General features: G+C 41.7%; 1 protein-coding gene across 3 annotated transcripts; it reads left to right on the plus strand.

The window, feature by feature from the left end:
• The first annotated feature begins 849 nt into the window (after positions 1-849).
• LOC103768926 (serine/arginine-rich splicing factor 5-like) lies at positions 850-15,767 on the plus strand. Of its 3 annotated transcripts, none has more exons than XM_008936088.1 (7): positions 850-983; positions 5,114-5,184; positions 5,964-6,050; positions 8,340-8,412; positions 12,205-12,278; positions 13,222-13,332; positions 14,241-15,767. In XM_008936088.1, exons 1-7 carry the CDS (start codon positions 858-860, stop codon positions 14,533-14,535), a joined length of 837 nt encoding a protein of 278 aa, XP_008934336.1. In that variant the 5' UTR covers positions 850-857; the 3' UTR covers positions 14,536-15,767. The 3 variants fall into 3 exon arrangements, with proteins under 3 accessions (XP_008934336.1, XP_008934337.1, XP_008934338.1); XM_008936089.1 differs by having other exon boundaries at positions 858-983; positions 14,262-15,767; XM_008936090.1 differs by having other exon boundaries at positions 858-983; positions 14,271-15,767.
• The last annotated feature ends 5,073 nt before the right edge of the window (positions 15,768-20,840 follow it).

Here is a 20,840-nt window from a genome sequence, read left to right on the forward strand (position 1 = left end):
GTGATACAAGATCACATTTTATTTCCGTTCCTCAGGGCTTGGATTCTTCGTTTTTTGTGTGACAGCAAGCTCACTGAGTGAGCCAAAGAATATTTTCCAGTCACAAGAACTTAAAAATATCTTAAGTCACATAAACTGAAAAAGTTGACATACTCAAGGTAAACAACGAAGCTTTCATAAAATATCTCAAATCATGTATCCTGGGATCAGTAGCTAGTTGTTGAAAGATCTGCATATCCAAAACAGCCTTTGTTTTTGCTGTTGTTGAAATCTCATAATGGCAAGATGTTTCTACTTCATAACTTGATAGACTGTTAAAATAAGTTATTTTACAGTTAGTGCAAATGGAAATCATTTGATGACTACCTTTTGGATGCTAATGTAACTTTTATTGCAGCAATTCTTTCAGGTGAAAGCAAAAGTTCAGGAATGTTTTATGTTTGTATTCCAATGATTAACATAGCAGTTTTGTTTTGTTTTAACTGCTGTTAGCCCAGTAAATTCATTTGGGTGCTTCCAGAGTGTTTTTTTTTTCATGTTTTGTGGTAGAAAAGCCTTATTAGTCTAACAGCAAGCAAACCCATAATTTCAGTGGAAGAAGTCTTGAGATTATATGACTAAGAAGGACAAAAGTGGGAGTTTTGTGTAGGCTCTTCAATAAGTAAGACAGGATTTTCTCACTTCTTTGGCTATAGAGAATTGCATTTGTAATATAGATATCTGCAGGACAGTAAAATGAAATCCTATTTAACCAAGGTTTCTGAGATGTAACCGTGATCGCCCTGTTTTAACCACCCTATTTTAAGTTTGTTAATCTGATAAACAGTGCTGTTTTCTTTCTTAGCATCAACCTTAAGATGAGTGGCTGCCGTGTCTTCGTTGGACATTTAAGCTCACGTGCTCGGGAGCGGGACGTGGAGAAGTTCTTCAAAGGCTATGGACGCATACGAGAAATCCATCTGAAAAATGGATTTGGATTTGTGGTAAGCAATACCTTGTTTTCCTTTCTCTTGCTTGCAGGGACTGGCCTTGCTAGGCTGATGTCAAGGAGGGGAAGGTGCTTAAGTAAATAATAGTTCCAGTGAGAAATGGAAAATATTAATATACATTTCAGATTGTATTTCAAGAGATTGGATCAGAGTTTTACCTGGTTTTGGTCATGTTTTGATCAGAATCTTACTGATATTCTAGCTGCGTTAAATTAATTGATGATAGTCTTTCATGGATTTAAATTTTATCCTTTGTTTATGAAGACAGTATAAATATCCTGTCAGGACACTACAAAACTTGACCAAGTCTTGACCTGAAGAAAACGCTATACAGAACCTTGTATGTTCCTCTCACTCCTAGTCTGCTTGGTCATAACTAAATAATGGCCTGTCATAAAAATGAAGTAGTTGGCTGAGACAAGAGGTGTAATAGGCGCTTGCTGTTGGGTTTAAGGAGCACAGCTTTTCACTCCTGTGCAGCTGAAGTTTGGGCATAATCACCATCACCACACGTTCACGGGGTGTGTCTGTCAGACAGTTCAGTTAAATACATGGTTCACTGGATCTTTGTTTCCTGCCACTGCTCTCTAGAGCTGTATGCTCCGAAAATCCAGGCTTTGCCTACTTCTGTTTCAAATGAGTATTACTTCTTGACTCCTAAACAAGCTGGTTCCCCATTGCCCTGCACGATGAGCCACTTCTGTTGACTGAGTAGGTCAATACCTGCCTCCAAAGTCCGGGGCTAAGTGGCCGATCCAGACGTGAGCCTGAGTTTATTTAGTGTGTCCTTTTCCAGTTGCTGCTATTTCTCAATCACCTTTCCCTGAGCGTTCCTCTTCTCTTCTTGGGCAGGGCTGTTGACTCATTCAGGAACAACTTCTGTTCAGCTCCTATATGTGAGTCAGCCAACCCTCCTTCCTCTCTTCTCCAGTTCCTAGGCAGAAGCATTTTCTTTTCAAAGCTCACTGATAAGCTTGAATATTGTCCTGTAACACTCTCTAAAAAATTTAATTTTTTTCCTTGCATCTAAACAAAGCTTTCTCTCCTCCCTTTACCTGTCATGCTGTCAATGTGCACTTACATGAGGAAGACCCTTTGATCATCTGTGGCTGAGGTTTTGGAAGACTGACCCCTTTGAGGTGCCTTTTCTTTGGGCTGGACAAACATGGCGCTCTCAACCTTTCTTTGTTCTCCAACCTCTGATCAGTTTTGGTGGTGCTCTGCTGGTCCCGCTCCAATTTTTCAATGTATTCCTTGGGCTGCAAGGACCAGAACTGGACCCGGTGTTCCAGATGTGGCCTAACAAATACCAAGTAGGGTGGAATAATCACACCCCTTGGTCTGCTGGCCATGCCATTTGTTACCGATGCAGCCCAGGAGGCGCTCTGCTTCCATTGCAGCAAGGCCGCGCTGCTGACTCACGCCTAGCTGGCTCCCCACAAGGATTTCCAGGTCCTTTCCAGCAGAGCTGCACTCCAGCCACTCAGACCACAGCCCGCTCTGCTGCTGAGCATTATTCTACCCCAAGTGCAGGACTTCACCACATTTATCTCTTGTTAAAACTTGGTATTCTGGTTGGCCTAATCTTTCAGCCTATCAAGGACTTTCTGTGTGGTGTTTTTTCCTTCTGGTGTATCTATTTCTGCTCCCGCTTTGGTGACAGCCACAAAATTGGTGAGGGCACACTCGGTCCTGTTATGCAGATAACTTATAAATACACTGAGTGGTGTTATCCTTCATGGTACCTCACTTGTCATGGGCTGTCAGTTCATCTTTGTTTTCAGGTTTTTAAAATCTGTATTTATAAAACTTCTTACAAAACAAAGTGATTTTGAATAAACACTGTTGCAGTGTTAAAAGCACGTTTCATTGTGCTTGACTGAAATAATTGCTTGATCTCTGAAATTAATTATATTTACTTAAATTTTGTATTTTTCCCTTCCAACCCCTAACATCCCTTCCAACCCCTAACATTCTGTGATTCTGTGATATTTCTGTGTAAAATATTGTCAAATTCAGACAATAAAGCTAGTGTGTAAAGGGAGACAGACTTGCAGACATTTGGTTTGTTAGAAACTTGCTGAAATCTTGGGAGTTGTAGGTGCTAACTATTGACACTCCTAAATGCTGGGCCTAAATGAATTTTCTCCAGATAATCTTTGCATCATCATGCAAGGACATGTGATGTTTCACTTGGTATTGAAACAGATTTCAGTCCAGAAGGGGGAAGATTGCTTAAGCCAGTATTGCTTCTGAAAAGCTGTTAATAGTTATGCAAACGCTTTCTTCAACTTGAGAAGTTGCTTCTCTGTTGTTCCTTGCTCTCAAGCTGGAGTTCCACAATTGTTTTTTTCCCTCTGTCCACACGCTTGGTTCAGGCAGTCCCTACCCAGCTGCTTATCCTCACTGCTTTATTTCTTTTAATTTCTTTCTTTCTTTCTCCCCTTGCCTCACAAGCTGTTACTGCTGTTGTTCAGTCACATAAAGAACCTACCTGGAAAGCTGATCTCCTTGAAAAATAACACTGTCTTTTTCACCCCACCTCCTGCACAAAGTGTGCTGTTTTTTGTCTGGATAGGTTTCTTGACCTAGTTTCCTGCAGAGCTGTACAAACAGCTTTGCCAAGAACCAGTGTGCTGGATGGTGGGCAGAGCTGCTTGGGCTGACTAAAGCAGCGCTGCTGCCAAAAGCGAAGCAACGGATTCCCTCCGTCATGTGGGACTGCATGTTAAAGCTGATACAGACCCACAGGTGGCCAGTGCTGAAGAGGGGCTTATGTTTCTTACTCTTCTTACACAGGCACCTTTTTGCCAGACTGGTGAGCTGAATTCACTCAGGAAAAAATCAGAAGGGCTTTTTTTCTGATTTATTCTTTCTGTGCTGGTTCAGTAAGAATTGAGTTGGCCCCAGATCTCTTAAGAGGGTTTTGGAAACATGCAGCTCTCCTGCTTTTGTTTGTGGTTGATCAGCTCGTGCTATTACGTAGAACTTCCCTGTATGTAGGGCTGTGTTTTAAACTGTGTGCCATGAAGTAACCCCCCCACTTCTCTTCCAGAGAGTGTTTTGGATATTTCTGTAATAAGCCAGGTCATTGAATTAATTTATTTTTTGTCATGGTTTAGGGTCAGGGCTGCCCCCAGACCTGTAACAGATGTTTCTGTTAATTGAGCCACTCCTGCTAAGGGGGAGAGAAAGGGAGTAAGGGAGAGAGACATCAATTTGAAAAGTAAAACAGCTTTAATGAAAATGCTACTACTAAAGTGGAATATATACAAAACCAGTATTGAACCCAACTCCCCCCCCTGCCACACACCCCGATGACAATGTCACCATCACCCCCAATGCTGGGGAGCAGCCACAGGGGAAGGGTCCCATACAGGACTCAACTGCAGACTGCAGCTGGGTCCAGGAGCAGGATGCTGGAACAAAGGGCTTGGGATCAAAGGCAGGATGGATGGAGTCCTCCTCAGGTGCTGGGCACTGCAGCAGCAGCAAAAGCCAAGAAGAAGGCAGAAGGGAGGGGGAAGGGGCTTGCCCTTCATAATTCTTCACCTTTTAGTGGATGTGACAGATATGGGATGGACTACCCCATTGATGAATTTTAGGGTCACTTATCTTGTCCACTCCTCCCTGCAGGTGTGGCTTTGCTTTCAGCCCCCCTCCGTGTGGTACACAAGCTTAGCAGTGACCCTGGTCTGCATACCAATCCCTGGTAGTAACTCTAAACATGGACTGTTATCAGTGCTAGAAGCAGACACTGTCTGCAAAAATATGCAGACTTCATATTTCAGCTTCAGAAAGTGCAGTTAATTAGAAGAAGCTTTAACTGCAAAGTAAAATAATTGAACAGAATCAGCTCTGTTCTACCCCAAACCAGGACAATTTTATCCAGGTCCTGTAGATAGTTATGCTGAAACGACTGAGGGAAACCAAAGGACTTTGTGAGGTGGAGGGAGAAGAAATGGTCATGGCTTTTCAGTCATAAATGTACCGGGAATCTGCTTCCTTGTTCAAAGTTGTGACTGAGACTTGTGCAGAAATGTGACATTTATATACAAAGCATGTTTTCTAACATTTAAATATACCACGAGGGAAAGTAATTTTTATTCCTGTTTTCTTTCTAGGAATTCGAAGACCACAGGGATGCTGATGATGCGATTTATGAACTAAATGGTAAAGAGCTGTGTGATGAAAGGTAGGTGTTACGCCACAATTTCCCTTAAGAACAGAAAAAGTGCTTTGCATCTGCATACAGTGAGGTAGCTTGTGCTCTGAGAGACATTTCTTGTGGCTCTGTGGTGGGATACACCTCCCATAACCTTATCTAAAGAGAGGCACTGGGGTCCTGGCCACAGTCTTCTGTAAGGCAAAGGTAGTTTGGGACTGGAGGAGCTGTGGTTTGGAGCAGGGCTGACTGTTTTCTCCACTTGAACTTGTTCAAAGCTAACATGGTCTTGTCACTAGTAGTATTAGTAAAAGTGAATTGAAATTATTCGTTTGTTATTTATCTGTCTGTTGACTTCAGAAAAGAAGTTGATGATAGCCTCTCATCATTGGGCGTGTTGCCCCTCAGTTTGCAGCAGTGAGGACTGTAGTTGTATGTTACTGGAACTGTTAGTTTGATTGTGGAAGCTGGTTTAGGTCATTAGGTTATTGTTACTTACTTTGGTGCTCTTCTCCCTCTATGAGTACTTTTGGGCTCTTGTTGAGCCAATTTAGTTGTTTCAGTCTGAATTACAGACCCGTGACAATTCTCATGAGAGGCTGAGGGAGATGAGTGAGACAAGAGAATGCCGCTGGTCTGGCTCTTTAAGAAATGCCGGCGACTGCGTGCTAAATCCTGGCTTGCAAGGGCAGGTCACTTCTTGTTCTTGCACATGTGCTTCCAGTTACAAAAGATTTAAGTCGGTGTCAAGTACTCGGAGTTTGTAGTTTATTTTTTGTTTGCTTGTCTTGTTTTGTTCCTATCATCAGGGTTACGATTGAGCACGCTCGAGCCCGAAGAGGAAGGGGCAGATTCCCGCAGCGGCTCAGTTACTACCAGTCGCAGAGAGGATCTAGGTAGGTGGTCTGGACTCTGTTTCCTACAAACACAGTAACTGAAGAACTGTACTGAAATACGGTTTTCTTCTTGTGGTTGGAGTCAGGGATCCAACTCTGTTTCCTTGCATAGCTTGATGAAAGGAGTTTTATATTCTCCAGCCTTGGAGGTCCATTACTATTATTTACCTCCTCTGGTTGAGGGGAATGTGGATTTTAATGCAATGTAACTGACTTGCAGACTTTCACAAGCCTATTATGAAAAGCTCCCTGTCCATCTTGTAGTGCCTACAGTGGTCTCCCTTCCTGCCATTGTGTAAAAGACATGAAGGACTAATACTGCAGCTGGATTGGCTGGCTTTAACACTGGATCAAGAAAAAAGCCAGAGCTTCTCTATAGAGGCTTTTCTCATTAAACTGAGCTTATAGACTAAGTAGAATTATTGTAGAGCAGTTAGGTATTTGTCATCTAACCAGGCTTTTGCATTTCCAGTTGTGGCTATCAAAGTGCCTCCTTCAGCACAGCATAGAGGAGGAACTGTGTTGGAGAAGCAGTGCTAGGGCACGAGATGCCAGCAGGTCAGAAGTGTTTGAATAGCCATTCATTAAGCTTGCCGACTGAGCAGGTGCCTTGCCGAAGGAGAGTTTCTGAACAGTGGAATCTGAAAACCAGGATGTAGCTCCTCTCTCCAATACCCCTTAGTGGTCATGTGGTATTTGTGGAGTCGCTCACCTCTAGCAGTGATCTGAGGCAGTGGTGAACCTTGCACCAGCTTGCTGCGGAGTTTGTGAAGGTTCTGCACATTCACATGTATTCCACCAACCAACTACACATTTGATCTGTTGTATCTACCTGTGTGAAGTAAATATATATGGAGTAATTTACTCTGTAGAAACACATATGGCTGTGGCCTGTGCAGAATAGAGTTTGGAAGAAAGATGAAGACTTAACTGACATAAACCTCTGCGTGCATTTCAAAGACAGAATTGCTGCCAGTTACAAACCAGTGTCTGGAGCATCTAATTTGCATATGCAAGTATGCTAATTAGATTGTTTTTTCTTTAGTGGCAGTAACCTTGATGCCGGGTAATTGGTCCGAGGTCCAGGCTAAAAGTGGACTTTTAAAGTAGGAAGTGTGATTGAAGGTCGTGGGCATCTGACGTTGTAGCCATGTTCATGGCGTCAGAGTGCCGGTGCCAGACAGGAGGAGACTGCCGTTTGCAATAATGGAAAAATGAGACTCAGCCTGCCAGTTTTGGGACTCTGGGACCTCTGTTTAAATGCCCGGAAGATCTGGATGTTCTGAAAAAAATTGGGACACTTTGAGGTATGCACTGAAATGAAATTGCCTGTGCTTCAGTGTACAGATCAATACGCACAGTTTAGAATTATGTTTCTTTGGGAGGAGAAGATGAGAATAATTTTCTCTAAGCTCAGTGTTCTTTATTCTTGAATCTTTTTGTACCAGTCAGTGCAAAGTAGTGCCATCGGTAGAGTACTGCATTACTTACCAAAAGGCTGGCATACCTTTTCCCACACTTCTCAGATCTTTTTAGATTAAGAATGACTAAGATTGGAAACAGAAATGATTTGCAAGGGCAGTATTCTTTCCAGATGTCTTACTCTTCTTTTCTCTGTGAACATTTTCATTTTTGAGAGGGTCTTTAATTTTTGGTTAAATAAAAAACCCCATCAGTTTTTACTCAGCGACTGTAAGTTGCCATGGTTATTTCAGGGCAACCAGCTACCTAGCTCTCATTTTACTAAAGCATGTTTCTTCACACAAAAGTACAGGTCGTGGTGGCATTTATAAATATTAACAAGTGATTTGGTATTTGGAAGCATGACCCAAGGTGCCTTCAAATCGTGCCTTCAGTCTCCCTGATGTGAAGCAGAATTTTATCCTACCAACTGAGAAGAAAAAAAATTTAAAATCACCCTTCAAGTGAATATCCTCCAAATGCATGAGTGAGCCAAGCCTGTGAGATACCAAAATTAAACTAATTCTCTTTACATTATTTTCATTCTATTAGGCACTTATTTCATTGTATCTAGAAAAAAATGGCAACTATATCGACTGCCTTGATAAAGTTCTTCATCAAAACCCTTTTTAATCCCCTTGTAGCAGCTCTCTTCTTATAGTGGACTGTTAAATATATTCTTGACTAGAGAGAATGAGATCTGTGGTCCAGCAACAAGGAAAATGTTTAAATCTCTCAGCAAACTGTAGAAAATATCAGATTTCTGAAGTTCTAAATGCCTTACCCTGGAGAATTTGTCCTTTTTCTCTCTCCCTGTGACCTCTCTAGCCGGTATGGGCCTCCTGTTCGCACTGAACACAGGATCATAGTTGAAAACCTGTCATCCCGTATCAGCTGGCAGGTGAGTTAACACCTTATCTCCTTTTTTTTTTTTTACACCTTACTTTCCTTTCCTGTAAGTAGACTGCTCTCAACCTGATTTCTTAATAAAGCCATCATAAATATTTCACCTGAATAAAAAAATGAGCAAAAAACGTTCCAGTGATTGCTAAAAATCAGCATTCAGACGTGAGGAGCAGTCTTTTGTTTCACAGCTGTGCAAATAGTTCTCTAACCAGATTTTGTAGTTGAGAATTGATTCTTGCTTACTTGTGTTTACCACCTCATAAAACTTCTGAAGACTCTAGATTGTTTCTAAGCTATTGAAGCATAGCATCCATGCAGACAATGCCACCTTATTGTATTGTTACACCTAGAATTGCATGCCATTGTTTTGAGTGAAATTTATGGCCTTTTCTTATGTTTTGTAAAATGTTTTTGTGACATGATGCATGATTGAGAAGTCTGGTAATAAGTCATTAATAAAGGGAATCTCAAGAAATGTACTGTGCCAAGTATGCTTACTGTAGATATTTTTTAAAACTCCGAAACTTTCAGTAATTGTCTTTTGAAGTTTTCTTACCACCTCAATTTTTTTCACCCCTTGCTATTGTTTTTCTAATTCTTAGCTGGCTTTTAACAGAATAACCCTGTAATTAATTCCTTTAGTTGTGTTCTGCATAGTCTATAGAAAGTTTACTTTTTAAGGGCACAGCAACAGATGCTGTTTACAAAAGGTGAGTGAACAGTGGAGTTTAGTCTTGTTCATTAACCTTTATATTCTTGGAATAAAGAAACTTTAATTGGTGTATTCAAAGATGCAGTAAACATGTTGAGCATTCAGAGCCTTGGTCTTGCTGCTAAATCCGCATGAGGAGGCTGTTTAGCTTGCCTGGAGCTCCACTGATGTTTCATAAGAGCTTGGGTACAGTCCAGCAGATAAACGGTTGAACTAGGCTTGTTTATCTTCTGCATGACAGGTTCAAAAGGTTCATAATGGTACAGTTGTGTTAATTATTGAATAACTGAAAAAAAACCCACCCAACTTGTGAGCTGATGGGATGAGTGAGTGGATTTCACCTAGCTATCTTCTGGGTATGCTATGCAGCTATGTGTATGAAGAGGTTGTTACAAAACACAGCGCTTGGAAACGACAATGGGGACCAGAGGATGGAGCCTTAAGGAGAATAAATCCTATAGGGCTGTTCAGTGTTGAATTCATAACTTGGAAAAAAAAAATCACTTTTCTGTAATTTGCTTTTACTTGTGAATATTTATAATGGCTTTATATGTACTTACCATCTTAGACTGAAGCCCACCCAGTCAGATTGCCTACTGATAAATCCTGAGGATTCTAATTAAATGTTTAAATGACTTTTTTAATACATGTTAGCATAAGAGACTACTTCTTGATACCTGCCTAAACAGAAATCACTTGAAGCTAACATCCATGTGCAAGCCTCAGTTTCAAAGCTGTACTGCTTTGATACTGACTACAGTGGTTTAAATTCTTTTAACACTGCTACTTACACAACAGATTAAAACAGCTAATACATTAGCAGTAGTGGCATTGTTCTTTTCTAATCCCTGAGCTTCTAGCAAACACTATCGGTACAGAACCTTGCTTTCAAACTTATGTGCATAATTTCATTCTTGGTGTGTGCATCTCTCCACACTTTGAGAAATTCTGTCAACTTTAAAAGTTATGTGTTGAGAAATATAAATTTAAAAAAAATAAACCAACCATAAATAAAATTAGTATTCAGATAAGTTTCCTCAAATTGTTGACTGTATTGTTAATAATCTCATATCAAAATCCTAGACAAAACTGTCAGAATTCTCCTTATTTTAGTAAACGTATATTTGTGCATGTTCAGAGTTTTCCAGCCACTCTCGTTAGTTCCTCAGTATCTGTAAATTTTCAAGCAGCTGGGAAGAGCAGATCTGTGTTGTTTCAAGATGTAATTTTTAATATGTTTTTTCCTATTTATGATTGTCCAGCACTTTATTTTCCTTCACTGCTAAGGACAACAGTGGTCTTGTGCTGTTTAAGGTGAACCAGAACAGTAAACTTAGAATAAAATCTGACTGGTCCACTGGTTGAGTAAAACCAGGTAACTTTAAAATGTACCCCTAATAACAGCAAATACTCTGTTGAGCCGTTCTAGCACATGCACACTCACTCTTGTTTGAGCAAACAAGTTGGCATCTTAATTGTGTTGACACTTCATAATAATGGTTCATAGGATTCAACATAGAGCGTAAAAAGTCTGTGGGGGCCTCAATTTTAAAGCCTTAAGTTACTGAATTAGAAAATAATTATGTAGATTAACGCTTTCTGACTTTTTTTTGACTTGCCAGTCCTGGTTTAGTGAAGCTTTCAATGACTTGAGCAGAGTCAAAATTTTGTTCTTTGTCTCTAAATCGAGATAAATATTCTGAGGTTGAAGTATTACTTCTAATGGGGCTGTAGGGGTTCATTTTTCATTTGCTGTTAAGGTTTCTTCCTGAAACATGAAAAAAGGAAAATGCCTACTAGTTTGCATATGCCAGTTTTTAAAATAAAACTATTGAATTTTAATTAAAAGATAATATAAAAGTAAGCCTTCTTACATTCTGTGGCAAATGTTCTCAGGAGGTTTTTTTTCTTGGCTTTTTGTTTTGTAGTCTTCTCTTCCTTAAGCATATTTCTAACCAAGTGCATTTTGAACCTCTTCTAACAACCTTGATTTGGTTAACCCTCATTTTTCTTGTGTGGAGGAAAAAGAACCAAAGATTTGGGGATTTTCTAGTGGCTGAAATTCTAGGGTTTGGCCTGTTCTGAATTTTCCTTTTGGTTCCTATGACACTCCTGTTTTTTGGCGATCTAGATCTTGGTTTGCCTGGGTTTGATCTCGATTGGCTAGCACAGATCATCCTCGGGTTCTTTAGCCACCTCTGGAGACTATGTCCAGTGCTTTCAGGGCCTCTGGTTCCTCCGCGAAGCGTATTGCTATGAGCCATCACTCTGCCTGTCTCATGTCAGAGAGTTCCTCTTGGCCAGCTAGGTATGGGACAAGCAGCTCTTTGCTTAAGGTACCTTCTTATCTCATCTGCCACTTGTGGCATGCCGGGGTAAGTAGTCTGGGATTCTAAAATACCAGCTGTACTCTTTGGTAAACGTACTGCTGTAACTTACACCAATGTTTAGCTTTTTACTGACCTTTTACAGTTTTTGTTTGCACTTTATCCTATTGCTGAGCAAGGAATTTTAGTATCTGCCTGTTTAGCCTCTGTGAAATTAATTACAGCAGTGTCTACTGACATGGCACTGTAGTGGGAGAGATACATAAGTGAAATATAAGAAAAAATTCCCTTTGTGAAATTATTAATTATACTGTAATTACACCTTTTGGCTTATAATTTTGCAGTGAAGTTGGGGGAGGTGAGCATTTGTCTACATATATTAGACATGTAACTGGGATGTTAGTCATGAAAAATTGCATTTAATACTACTTTGCATTTCATCTGTTCTAATTTCAGTGCATATGTTGGTGTTTTAAGTGTGGCATTGCATTTTCACATCAGATGGTTTTGGGATGCAGGATTATTTTAAAAGTGATCATTCACTGTAGTTGTAAAACTGAGGAATCCTTTCTGTATGCAGCTGCTGTTAGACTGTTTCAGAAACTTTTCTAAGTTATATGTGTATATATAGATGAAAATAGAAAAACATTAAGTAGTTTTAGCAGAGGAAGTTTTTGGGGGTACTACTTAACTGCTACCTGACTGATTTGTGTCCTCTTGAAAGCCAAAATGTTAACTTTTGCTGCAGGACCTGAAAGATGTCATGAGAAAGGCAGGGGAGGTCACGTATGTGGATGCACACAGAAACAACAGGAATGAAGGGTAAATTTAATTTTCTGTCTACATCTGTATGATAACTGAAACTGTTAAAGACAATATTTTCCTTATAATACAAAAGAAACAGAACATAAATTTATGGTGTGGCTTAGATGCTGGAATTTCCCCATTTTTAAAAAAAAAATTAAAAAAACTACGAAGTAAGCAGGAGTTCAGAAGTGGCACTAAACTGTCTCTCCTCTACCATGAAAACAGTGTGTCAGAGCAGAAAAGGCAGAATACCTTTTGACAGTTGAGTTCTGCTGTTGTTAACTTAGAGTTATTTATATTTAGTCATTTATGATGTGATTCCTGAGGCTAAAATCCCTCCTGCCTGCGGCTGCTCTGTGCTGCTTCAGCTGTGGAAGTCATAGGAAAGGAACGGAACCGATCTCCAGAGGCAGTACCTGGCTGCCTGCTCTCCATCCTTAGCTCTGCACACTACAAAGGCCCTGCACAACAAAGCAGGGGAGAAGGAAGTATGAGTGGAGTGTCTGTGCTGGCACAGCAGTGCTCTAGGGCCACTGCAAGCAAATGCAAGTTAGACTACTTTTTTTTCTGTGGGGAGAACAAATGAAGAAAGGGTGTTTTTCTAGCCACAGTTAAAAATCCAAATAGAGCAGGAAATTTGCAAGTTTATTTCATTTCTTGGGCTGCTTTAGAGTGCATTTTAGTGGAGGACTGAAAGATCAGCACAGGTCTGCATAGCTCCCTGGACTTTCTCCATCTCATTGCAGATGAGAGTTCTGGTAATGTTTAAGAAGATATGAAAGGTATGGATGGCTAGGACTGTTAGTGTCATATTCTTCTGTTAACCAAGTTAAAAATTAGCTTTCAGAAGATAAAACATCAAGCTGTGAATCAACAGATTGAAAAAGGCCCAAACTTTTCTCCTTGGTTTTTCAGTTTCTCTGAAACTTTTTCTTTTTTTTTTCCTGCTGGCATACAGGGTTGTGGAATTTGCATCTTACAGTGATATGAAGAGTGCACTGGAAAAATTGGATGGCACTGAGCTGAATGGGCGCAGAATTAAGCTGACTGAAGATCACAGAAGGCATAGGTATGTCACCTGACCTGATAAAATTCTGCTGAGGGCATGGATTTGCAGACTGTGCCAAAGTTTTATTATCTAATTCTTTGGCCTCAAGCTAAGTATCCCCACACAAAACCACTTTCTAGCAGTGTAAACAGATTTAGATAAGAGCTAACTTGCTGAAAACAGGGTAAATAGAACACTTCTCAATGAGAGTAAGGAAATTTTTAACTTTTGTGTTTTTAAGATAGTACTTGATATTGAAATGGAAGGACTTTTAGGAAAAACATATGAATTTTGGTACTAAAAGCCTTTTAATTTAATAGCTACTTCACAGTCTATGAAATCTCTCATAGATTGTATGATAGATTATCTTCTCAATAGTTGTGAAAGCAAATTTTTCATGAGAATAAAAGAAAGAGTTGGCTTGCTTGCATTATTCCCAGAGCAGTTCTGCCATCTTGTAATTTAAAAAAAGCTACCTGCAGCTCTTTCATTGTCCCTCTCAAAAATAAATCCATTGCTTTTTATGAAAAAAAGGGGTGTATAACTAGAGAAGCTGTTAAACTCTTGGTCCTTAAAGTTTGCTGGTGTGTTCCATGCCTTTGGAGACCTTTTTTAGCATCTTGAAAGAAACCCTTGCCAATTTACACGAATGTTTCTGGAGAGAATGAATACAGCAGGGTTTGAATCTCCATTTCTGTGCTTTTCTTGATAAATGGCTAAAAACATGTTTGTCTCCTTATTAGGCAGTTCATATTTTGCCAAGCTGGCAGAGAATGTCAAGGCTTGTGAGTCCTCCCAGCCTTGGCCTAAGGAGATACTGTTGTGATGGAGCATAACAGGAATCTAGCAGCACTCTGAAATAGTTGAGAATTCTAGTGTTTTGAATTCAGTGGGCGGCGAGACTGCAGCTTTTAACTGTGTTTCTCTAGAAGCAGATCTCGATCGAGGAGCTACTCAAGATCTCGCAGCAGGTCCAGGTCTACAGGATCCTCCCGGTCGGACAGCCGGTCCCGCTCCAGGTCCCGCTCCCGGTCCCGCTCCCGCTCCCGGTCTCGCTCTCGGTCCCGCTCTCGATCCCGCTCTCGTTCTCGCAGTCGTACACCTAAAAAGAGTTACTCCTCCCACAAGAGCCACCGCTCCAGCTTGCTAGCTTCTTCCCCATCTCCCTCCTCTTCCAAAAGGAAATCTCGTTCTAGGTCGAGCTCCGCTCACAGCCGTAGTTAACTGGCTTTTAGAGGTGTATTAATGCATTCGATTTGATTCAAGTTTCCTGAAGACTTGAGACAAATTATACATGAGAACTGGGAGGGGAAGAGTTAACGTGATGAAAGGGTGACCTCCTCTTACATTGCCAAAGTGCCTGTCATCAAATAGGCCATCTCTGTGGGGAGGAGCTCTCAGCTTTCTCCTCTCAGTGAAGTCTGGAGTGGGAAGTGGTTTTTATTTTTTTCCCCTGCTATTAGTAAACGTTTCTATCATAGATATATTACGTACACATAATGCTGAGGTAACGGGATGAGACAATACGCTGCTTTCTCCCTCTCTTGCCCCCCACTTTCCCCTCCACCTCCAAGGCCTTTGACTTCCAAAATACTCTGTACAATAGCTTTTGTCCTTGGTATCCAGTCTGACAACAGGAAGTATAGATTTTATTCCTTTAAGGTTTTGTGGCTACTTTTCTGTCTGAGAATGAATGGACCAGCTGAATTTAGAGTTCACTTTTTCCCCCCTGTCGCTTGGCTTAACAGGCTGTTAAAGTTCCAGCTGTAAATGACCTTGATAATCTGCTTAATTTGCAACAGACTTTCAGGAACACACATCAGTTAGCTGAATATTGCTCATTTGGATAGTGAATCAATACAATGTTAAGCAGTAGTGAAAGCTGGAATTTCCTCCTAAAATGAGATGTACCATTCAGATGTCAGGATTCTTGGGAATCCATTATAATAATTTTCCAGTAATTCACTAGTATGTGGTATTGTATGTAGAGGCCTTATTTGACAGGTGACTCCATAAAACTGCACAGAAATGTCAATATGCATGTCCATGTTTTTGATGTTTATAAAAGTGACATAGCTTTCATACCCAAAAGTATGATACTGAATAATGTGTGTATGACTAGTAATAGTCTTGATGGAAAGGAAGGTTATTTTAGTAATGAGAGCAGCAAAAAAATCCCAGGAAAAGTGTAGTCAGTTGTGTCAGGAAAAGTTAATCATGTTAAAGCGTAAAGAGGGTCATTTCTTTCCGTCTCCTGAATGCACAGTTGTTTCAATCAATAGAAATTTCCACTTGCAAATACTGTTTGTTCTTATAATTTGGTATTAGATTTTTTTAACTTCTGTATCATTAAATATAAGGGAAACATTTTTGGAAAAATATGTAACTTAATCCCAAAGTCTTACGTGTGTTTAAATGTACCATTCCTAATAAAATAAAACCTTTTTCTGGCTTACTTGGCAGTTTTGTTCAGTAATGTCAGCCTTGCAGCTGTTGGCTTTGTGCAGTCTTGCAAACATGATCACAAGGTGTGTGCCCCCTCCAGACACCTTGAGGTTTTAAGCAAGTTCATAGTGGTCGTTGTGATTTCACCCATAAATACATCCAGCTCATTTCTGAAGCCAAAGCCTGGTCTACCCATGGGTTTGTGTTGCTGTTAATATGGGTTAGAAGTGTATTTTAAATTGCGTGATTCAGCCGATAGTGGTTTAGTGTAAAAACACCTCTGACAGTATTTTGCTGTAGTGGCGTGGTAGTGCTTTGAACATCTTGGCCAGCACAGCAGCACCCAGCCTAACTGCAGTACTGGATTCTGGATGTAGCAACAGTTAATTCGGGACTGGTGGGTTGTGAGGTGGTGGTACCAGTGCAACCTGATGGGATGGAAATGGACCTCTCACTGACTTTTTCAAGGTGTCAGGCAGTGGCTCTGTGCTCCCCTAAGGGTACACAAAGGTGTTGAGGTGAGGAAAAGGTGAGGTTTTGAAACACCAACATTATAAAATCTGATCTTTCTCTGAGGGAAGATTTGTTTATGGTAGGTGTGAACTTGGCAGATTTCTAAATATTTATTTGAAGGGCAAGGATAGGAGTCTTTAGCAGCTAAAAACAGTTGTAAAGAAGAGCTTGAGTCTCTGGTTACTCAGCTCTCAGTTGCTTCTTTTGGTGTATTAATTTCTGTTTCTTGGGAAATAATGGATTTTTGAAGCCCATATTTTTATTTCTTGTGCACATGACTTTTCTGTGGCTTTCTCCATGTCAGAGAAGCTTAAGCTCTTACTATGTACGTGGGGGGAAGGCGGAAGGGTGGTCTGGTTTCCACCCTCCGTTTCCTGCTGTCACCACACTTTACTTTTCTTTAAGAGGACAGACTATGAATAGTAGATGGAAATTTTTTTTGCCTTTAGGGGAAAAAAGTCACCCCCCCAAAAGATAAAAAAACAACCAAACAGCAAACAAGACAAAACCCACGCAAACCAAACCTCAAGGCTACCATATCAGGAAGCCCTAACAATTTTGAGGATGTTTAGGAGCAGCAGAGTCCTGTTTAGCACATGGTAGAGCTGGAAATGAAAACTACATTTTTCATTGGGTTTTAAAGTTCGGCATTTAAAGTTTACCTGACATGTAAAATGAGCTACAACTGTGTACAGTTAATTAGTTCCTTGGATGAAGGATAACTCATTGTGCCACTGTATGAGGTCATGTCCAACCTCAGCTTGGAGCAAACCCAGTCTGGAAGTAGTAGTTTTAGGGCATATGAGTCAGTGCAAAGAGGTTGAAAGGACAGTTCAGCTGCCTGAATAAAATGCTTGGTGGTCAGCAAGTGCAGAGAAGTCTTGAGAGAGAAGAGGGACGGGGGTAGGTAGATGCTGTGAAGGGAAGGAAAGGAAAGGACAAGAGGGAGTTTGAGCTTTGACAGGTGGCAGTTTCGGTGTCACAGACTGGTGTAGATAGACCACAGAAGAATACAGCCTTTATACTCCTCACAGCAGTTGAAATTTAGAGGTGTCCTCCAGCGTGTGATCTCGAGATAAATTGGGGAAGGTGTGTGCTTGTTTTCCTTCAAGATGTTTGGCATTCTACTGAAGAGCAAAAGGTCTGAAGAAAACTCAAGTTGTTCCTCTGTTGCTGTGAGAAGGTGACATCTATGAGTCAGGTAGGCATTTTGACTGAGGGCATGGTGGGCACTCCTTATGGAACGTGTCATAGTCTGAAACTTGGATGAATATTTATTTATTTCAGAAACCAGTTTATTTTAAAAATAGACTGCATTGGAACAAATTATTTGTATCGGGTGCCTTAGTTCCAGCTTTACAAAGCACAGGAATGTAAGCTCCACTTTATAATAACTGTAAATAGATTTCTTTAATGTATTAATTTCTATTATAGGCAGTGTGTTCCAACGTCTGATGCTTTCCATAAGAAAACTGGGAATCATCCCTTCCAACTGCAGGAAGCTTCTGCTCCCAGCCCCCCAAAGCTGAGAGGAACAAGGCTCTGAAATCACAATGCATCCTCAAGTAAATCCATCATTACTCCTACCCTTACTCTCCTAACCTGATCCATGAAAAGCAGTTCTCACAGATTTCTCCAGCCAATGGAGGCAACATAAGGCAATACAAGTGTAAAACTGATACTAGATTCAAAGGTTCTCTTTGTGCCTTAGGGGTGCAGTTGAGCAGTAAGTCTAGGATTATTTAGCAGCTGGCTGCATCCCTGTGCCTGCCCCTTGTCTTGTGCCACCTCTGATGCTCAGCTGATCCTCCAGAAGCCAATTCAATTACATCACAAAAAGTGGGTACTTTGGGTCTCCTGCAATGCTGCTGCTTCCAGTCTGCTGTTCCCTCACAAACACAAGTATCCTGTTTTTCCTAACTTTATCCTCCCATTCTGCTCTCCAAGCAGTCAGTCTCCAAAGAGAACACCATCACTCTTCTGCCCAGGACTTGTGCCTCTCATCACAGGACGTTTTCCTCCCAGGGGAAGCCTGATGCTATGGCACACAGCTGTTTGCAGCACAGGGCACACTTGGAAGCTGCATTTTGGCAACTGGCTACATCCCACCCCAAAAAGACAAGTCTATTTGCTGTGATGTTTATGGAACTTCTTTATTCTTAATTATATTTTTGTCAATTTAACACAGATCTCTTCATCCAGCAGTTTGTGAAGGTAAACTTTATTCTACTTGGCCACATCACATCTTACTTTACAGATGAAAAAGGAGAGCAAGTTGGGGTGTTCACCTGCAGAACGAGGATGAGGATGGTGTCTGCAGCAGGGCCGGGACCCCGCACCGGGCAGGCTCAGCTCCCACTCGTGCCATCTAGTGGCTGCACTCGCTGCTGCTCCTGCTGCTTGTGGAGCCTCGAAACGGGCTGAGGGCTTCGCTCCTCTCCGGAGAAAGTTTCTCTTCCTAGCAAGAAGAAGTGCCCCAGGCCATGTACCCGCAGTGCTCCGTCACTGCTGTAGGAGAGGGTTAAGGAGGATGAGGTGGGAAGCTCTCTGCTCTGTCAGCTCCTCCTGCTGCACCCTGATGTTAGAGCTGGGTGCTGCAGACTTCCTCAGTGGCTTTAGTTTTCTCACAAGTGTGTTGGAAGCCTGTAACTACCGGGCTGTTTCCTCCATTCCCCCTCCTTAGCCATTGTTTGCTGGAAGACTAAATGCTCTGTGTTTACAGTACCTGAGGGCACGTTTCCCATTTTACCAGCCCTGCAATCAGCCAGCCCCAACCCCCTCTCTTTGCAAACCTGCGGGAGAGTTGTTGCCTTCCAGCCTGAGGCTCATTTACCGGGAGGACAGGGCTGAGGAGCTAAGGGCTAGCCCGGCTGAGGGCTGTAGCTGGGGGAGCAGCTGGAGCAGAGCTCGGGAGGGGACACAGCAGCAACACTGACTCCACATAAGGGAGCCATTCAGCCCTTGCACAGTCAGCACCAAGAGGAAGCTGTAAGGGTTAACAGGCTGGGGGCCTGAGTCAGAAACAAGGCCAGATTATACAGGGTAGTGAAATACTAGCTCATGGCCACTCTGTGTCTGGGTAGCCTCAAGATGTTCAAAGGACAATCACTGCTATTGATCTGCTGGGCCTAGGACCATGAGGGAGAGGAGTGTGTGGTAAAACCTGCTCTTCAAGATTAACAGAGGGCTTAAAATGTAAGATAGAGTTTCACTGGTAATGAATGATATTTTTGTGTTGTGTGATGGCTTTTTCCTGTAACCAGGGACAAGCGTCTTCTCTCCTTTTCCACTCTAGAAAGCCCTTGCACTGGGTGGCGTTCAGCGGTGGCAGGTTAAGCTGGAAAGATCCAGACCAATATGCTTGGAGCAGATGTTTCAGTGCAGACCAAGAATTGCTCTATATCTGTGTATGTAGTTGTGATACCTCACTGGAGACCCTGAGGTCAGTTTCAGCAGCATCCTCTGTCCACTCTGGATTTGTTTTACCCAACAGCCAGTTTTCTGGTGTTCCAAGGCAGCCGATTTCTCCTTGCCCATCAGAGGTCTGTGGATATTACATTGTGGTTTGTAGAGGTAAGATGCAGTAGGGCATTCTTGAAGTGAGCACCCATTGGTACAGCTGAAGTTACTAAAATCTGAAAATGCTCCCAGTGTGGGGCCTCAAAAGCAGAGGTGTCCCAAACTCTTGTTAACATTTGGGCCATATTTTAGTTGAGGGGTAGAGTGGCAGTAGTGCAGCATATGCTGGCACTGCAATGACAGGAAAGAGATGTAAGACAAAGATCAACGGGGAAAGAAAGGAAACTGGATGAAATCTTTGTATTTCACATCTACAGCTGAAAGAATTATTCCTCAAACTCAGTGAATGGGACTGTGGATCTAGGCCCCACTCACCGCGGTGACTTCTTATTGGGATTTTCCTAAGTGCCTCAGGATATCAGGAATCCAGGCCAGCAGCATTCTGGCTACTAGCCAGAGCTCTCCAAAGCAGACTGTGCTTGCCTAGGCCATGGGCAGTCTGTCCTTCTGCTGGTACTGACCACCGGAGAACCGGTGTCTGGCCTCTCTAGACAGCCTAGCCCTTCTGTGCCTCTGGTCACAGGTGGAATCTGCCAGAGCTGGGGTTAAACACAACATCTAGTGCTTCAGCTGGAGTGGTCCTGCCTGGCTTTGTTTCTTCTATGTCCTTTTCCCAGTAAGGCTTCAGATGACACTGGTTGTTTAACAAAAGGTGTAAATGAGCAGCTCCACTGTTTCTTAAAGGCATGGCCATTGCCACGTTCTTTGCATCCTGTGAACACCTAACTGAAAAGTGATGTGCTCAAAATAACAACTTCTATATTTAAAAAGCTTCCTGTTTTTTTCCTTCAAATTGTCACAGCCACCTTCTAGCCCTGTGAAAGAGGCACTGCTGGTCATGTAGACTGCTCTTCCAGGTTTGCCAAAATGCTTGCTTGCAAGCTTTCTTGCCCACATCTGCCTCCAGTTGTTTCAATTTATTTTACCTTTTCCCAGTTCTGGCACTTGGATGGTCTAAAATCCCCATATGCTGATTGTACATACTCTGCTGA

Source organism: Merops nubicus, unplaced genomic scaffold (genome assembly GCF_000691845.1).
Source record: "Merops nubicus isolate BGI_N331 unplaced genomic scaffold, ASM69184v1 scaffold9402, whole genome shotgun sequence".
Lineage (NCBI taxonomy): Eukaryota > Metazoa > Chordata > Aves > Coraciiformes > Meropidae > Merops > Merops nubicus.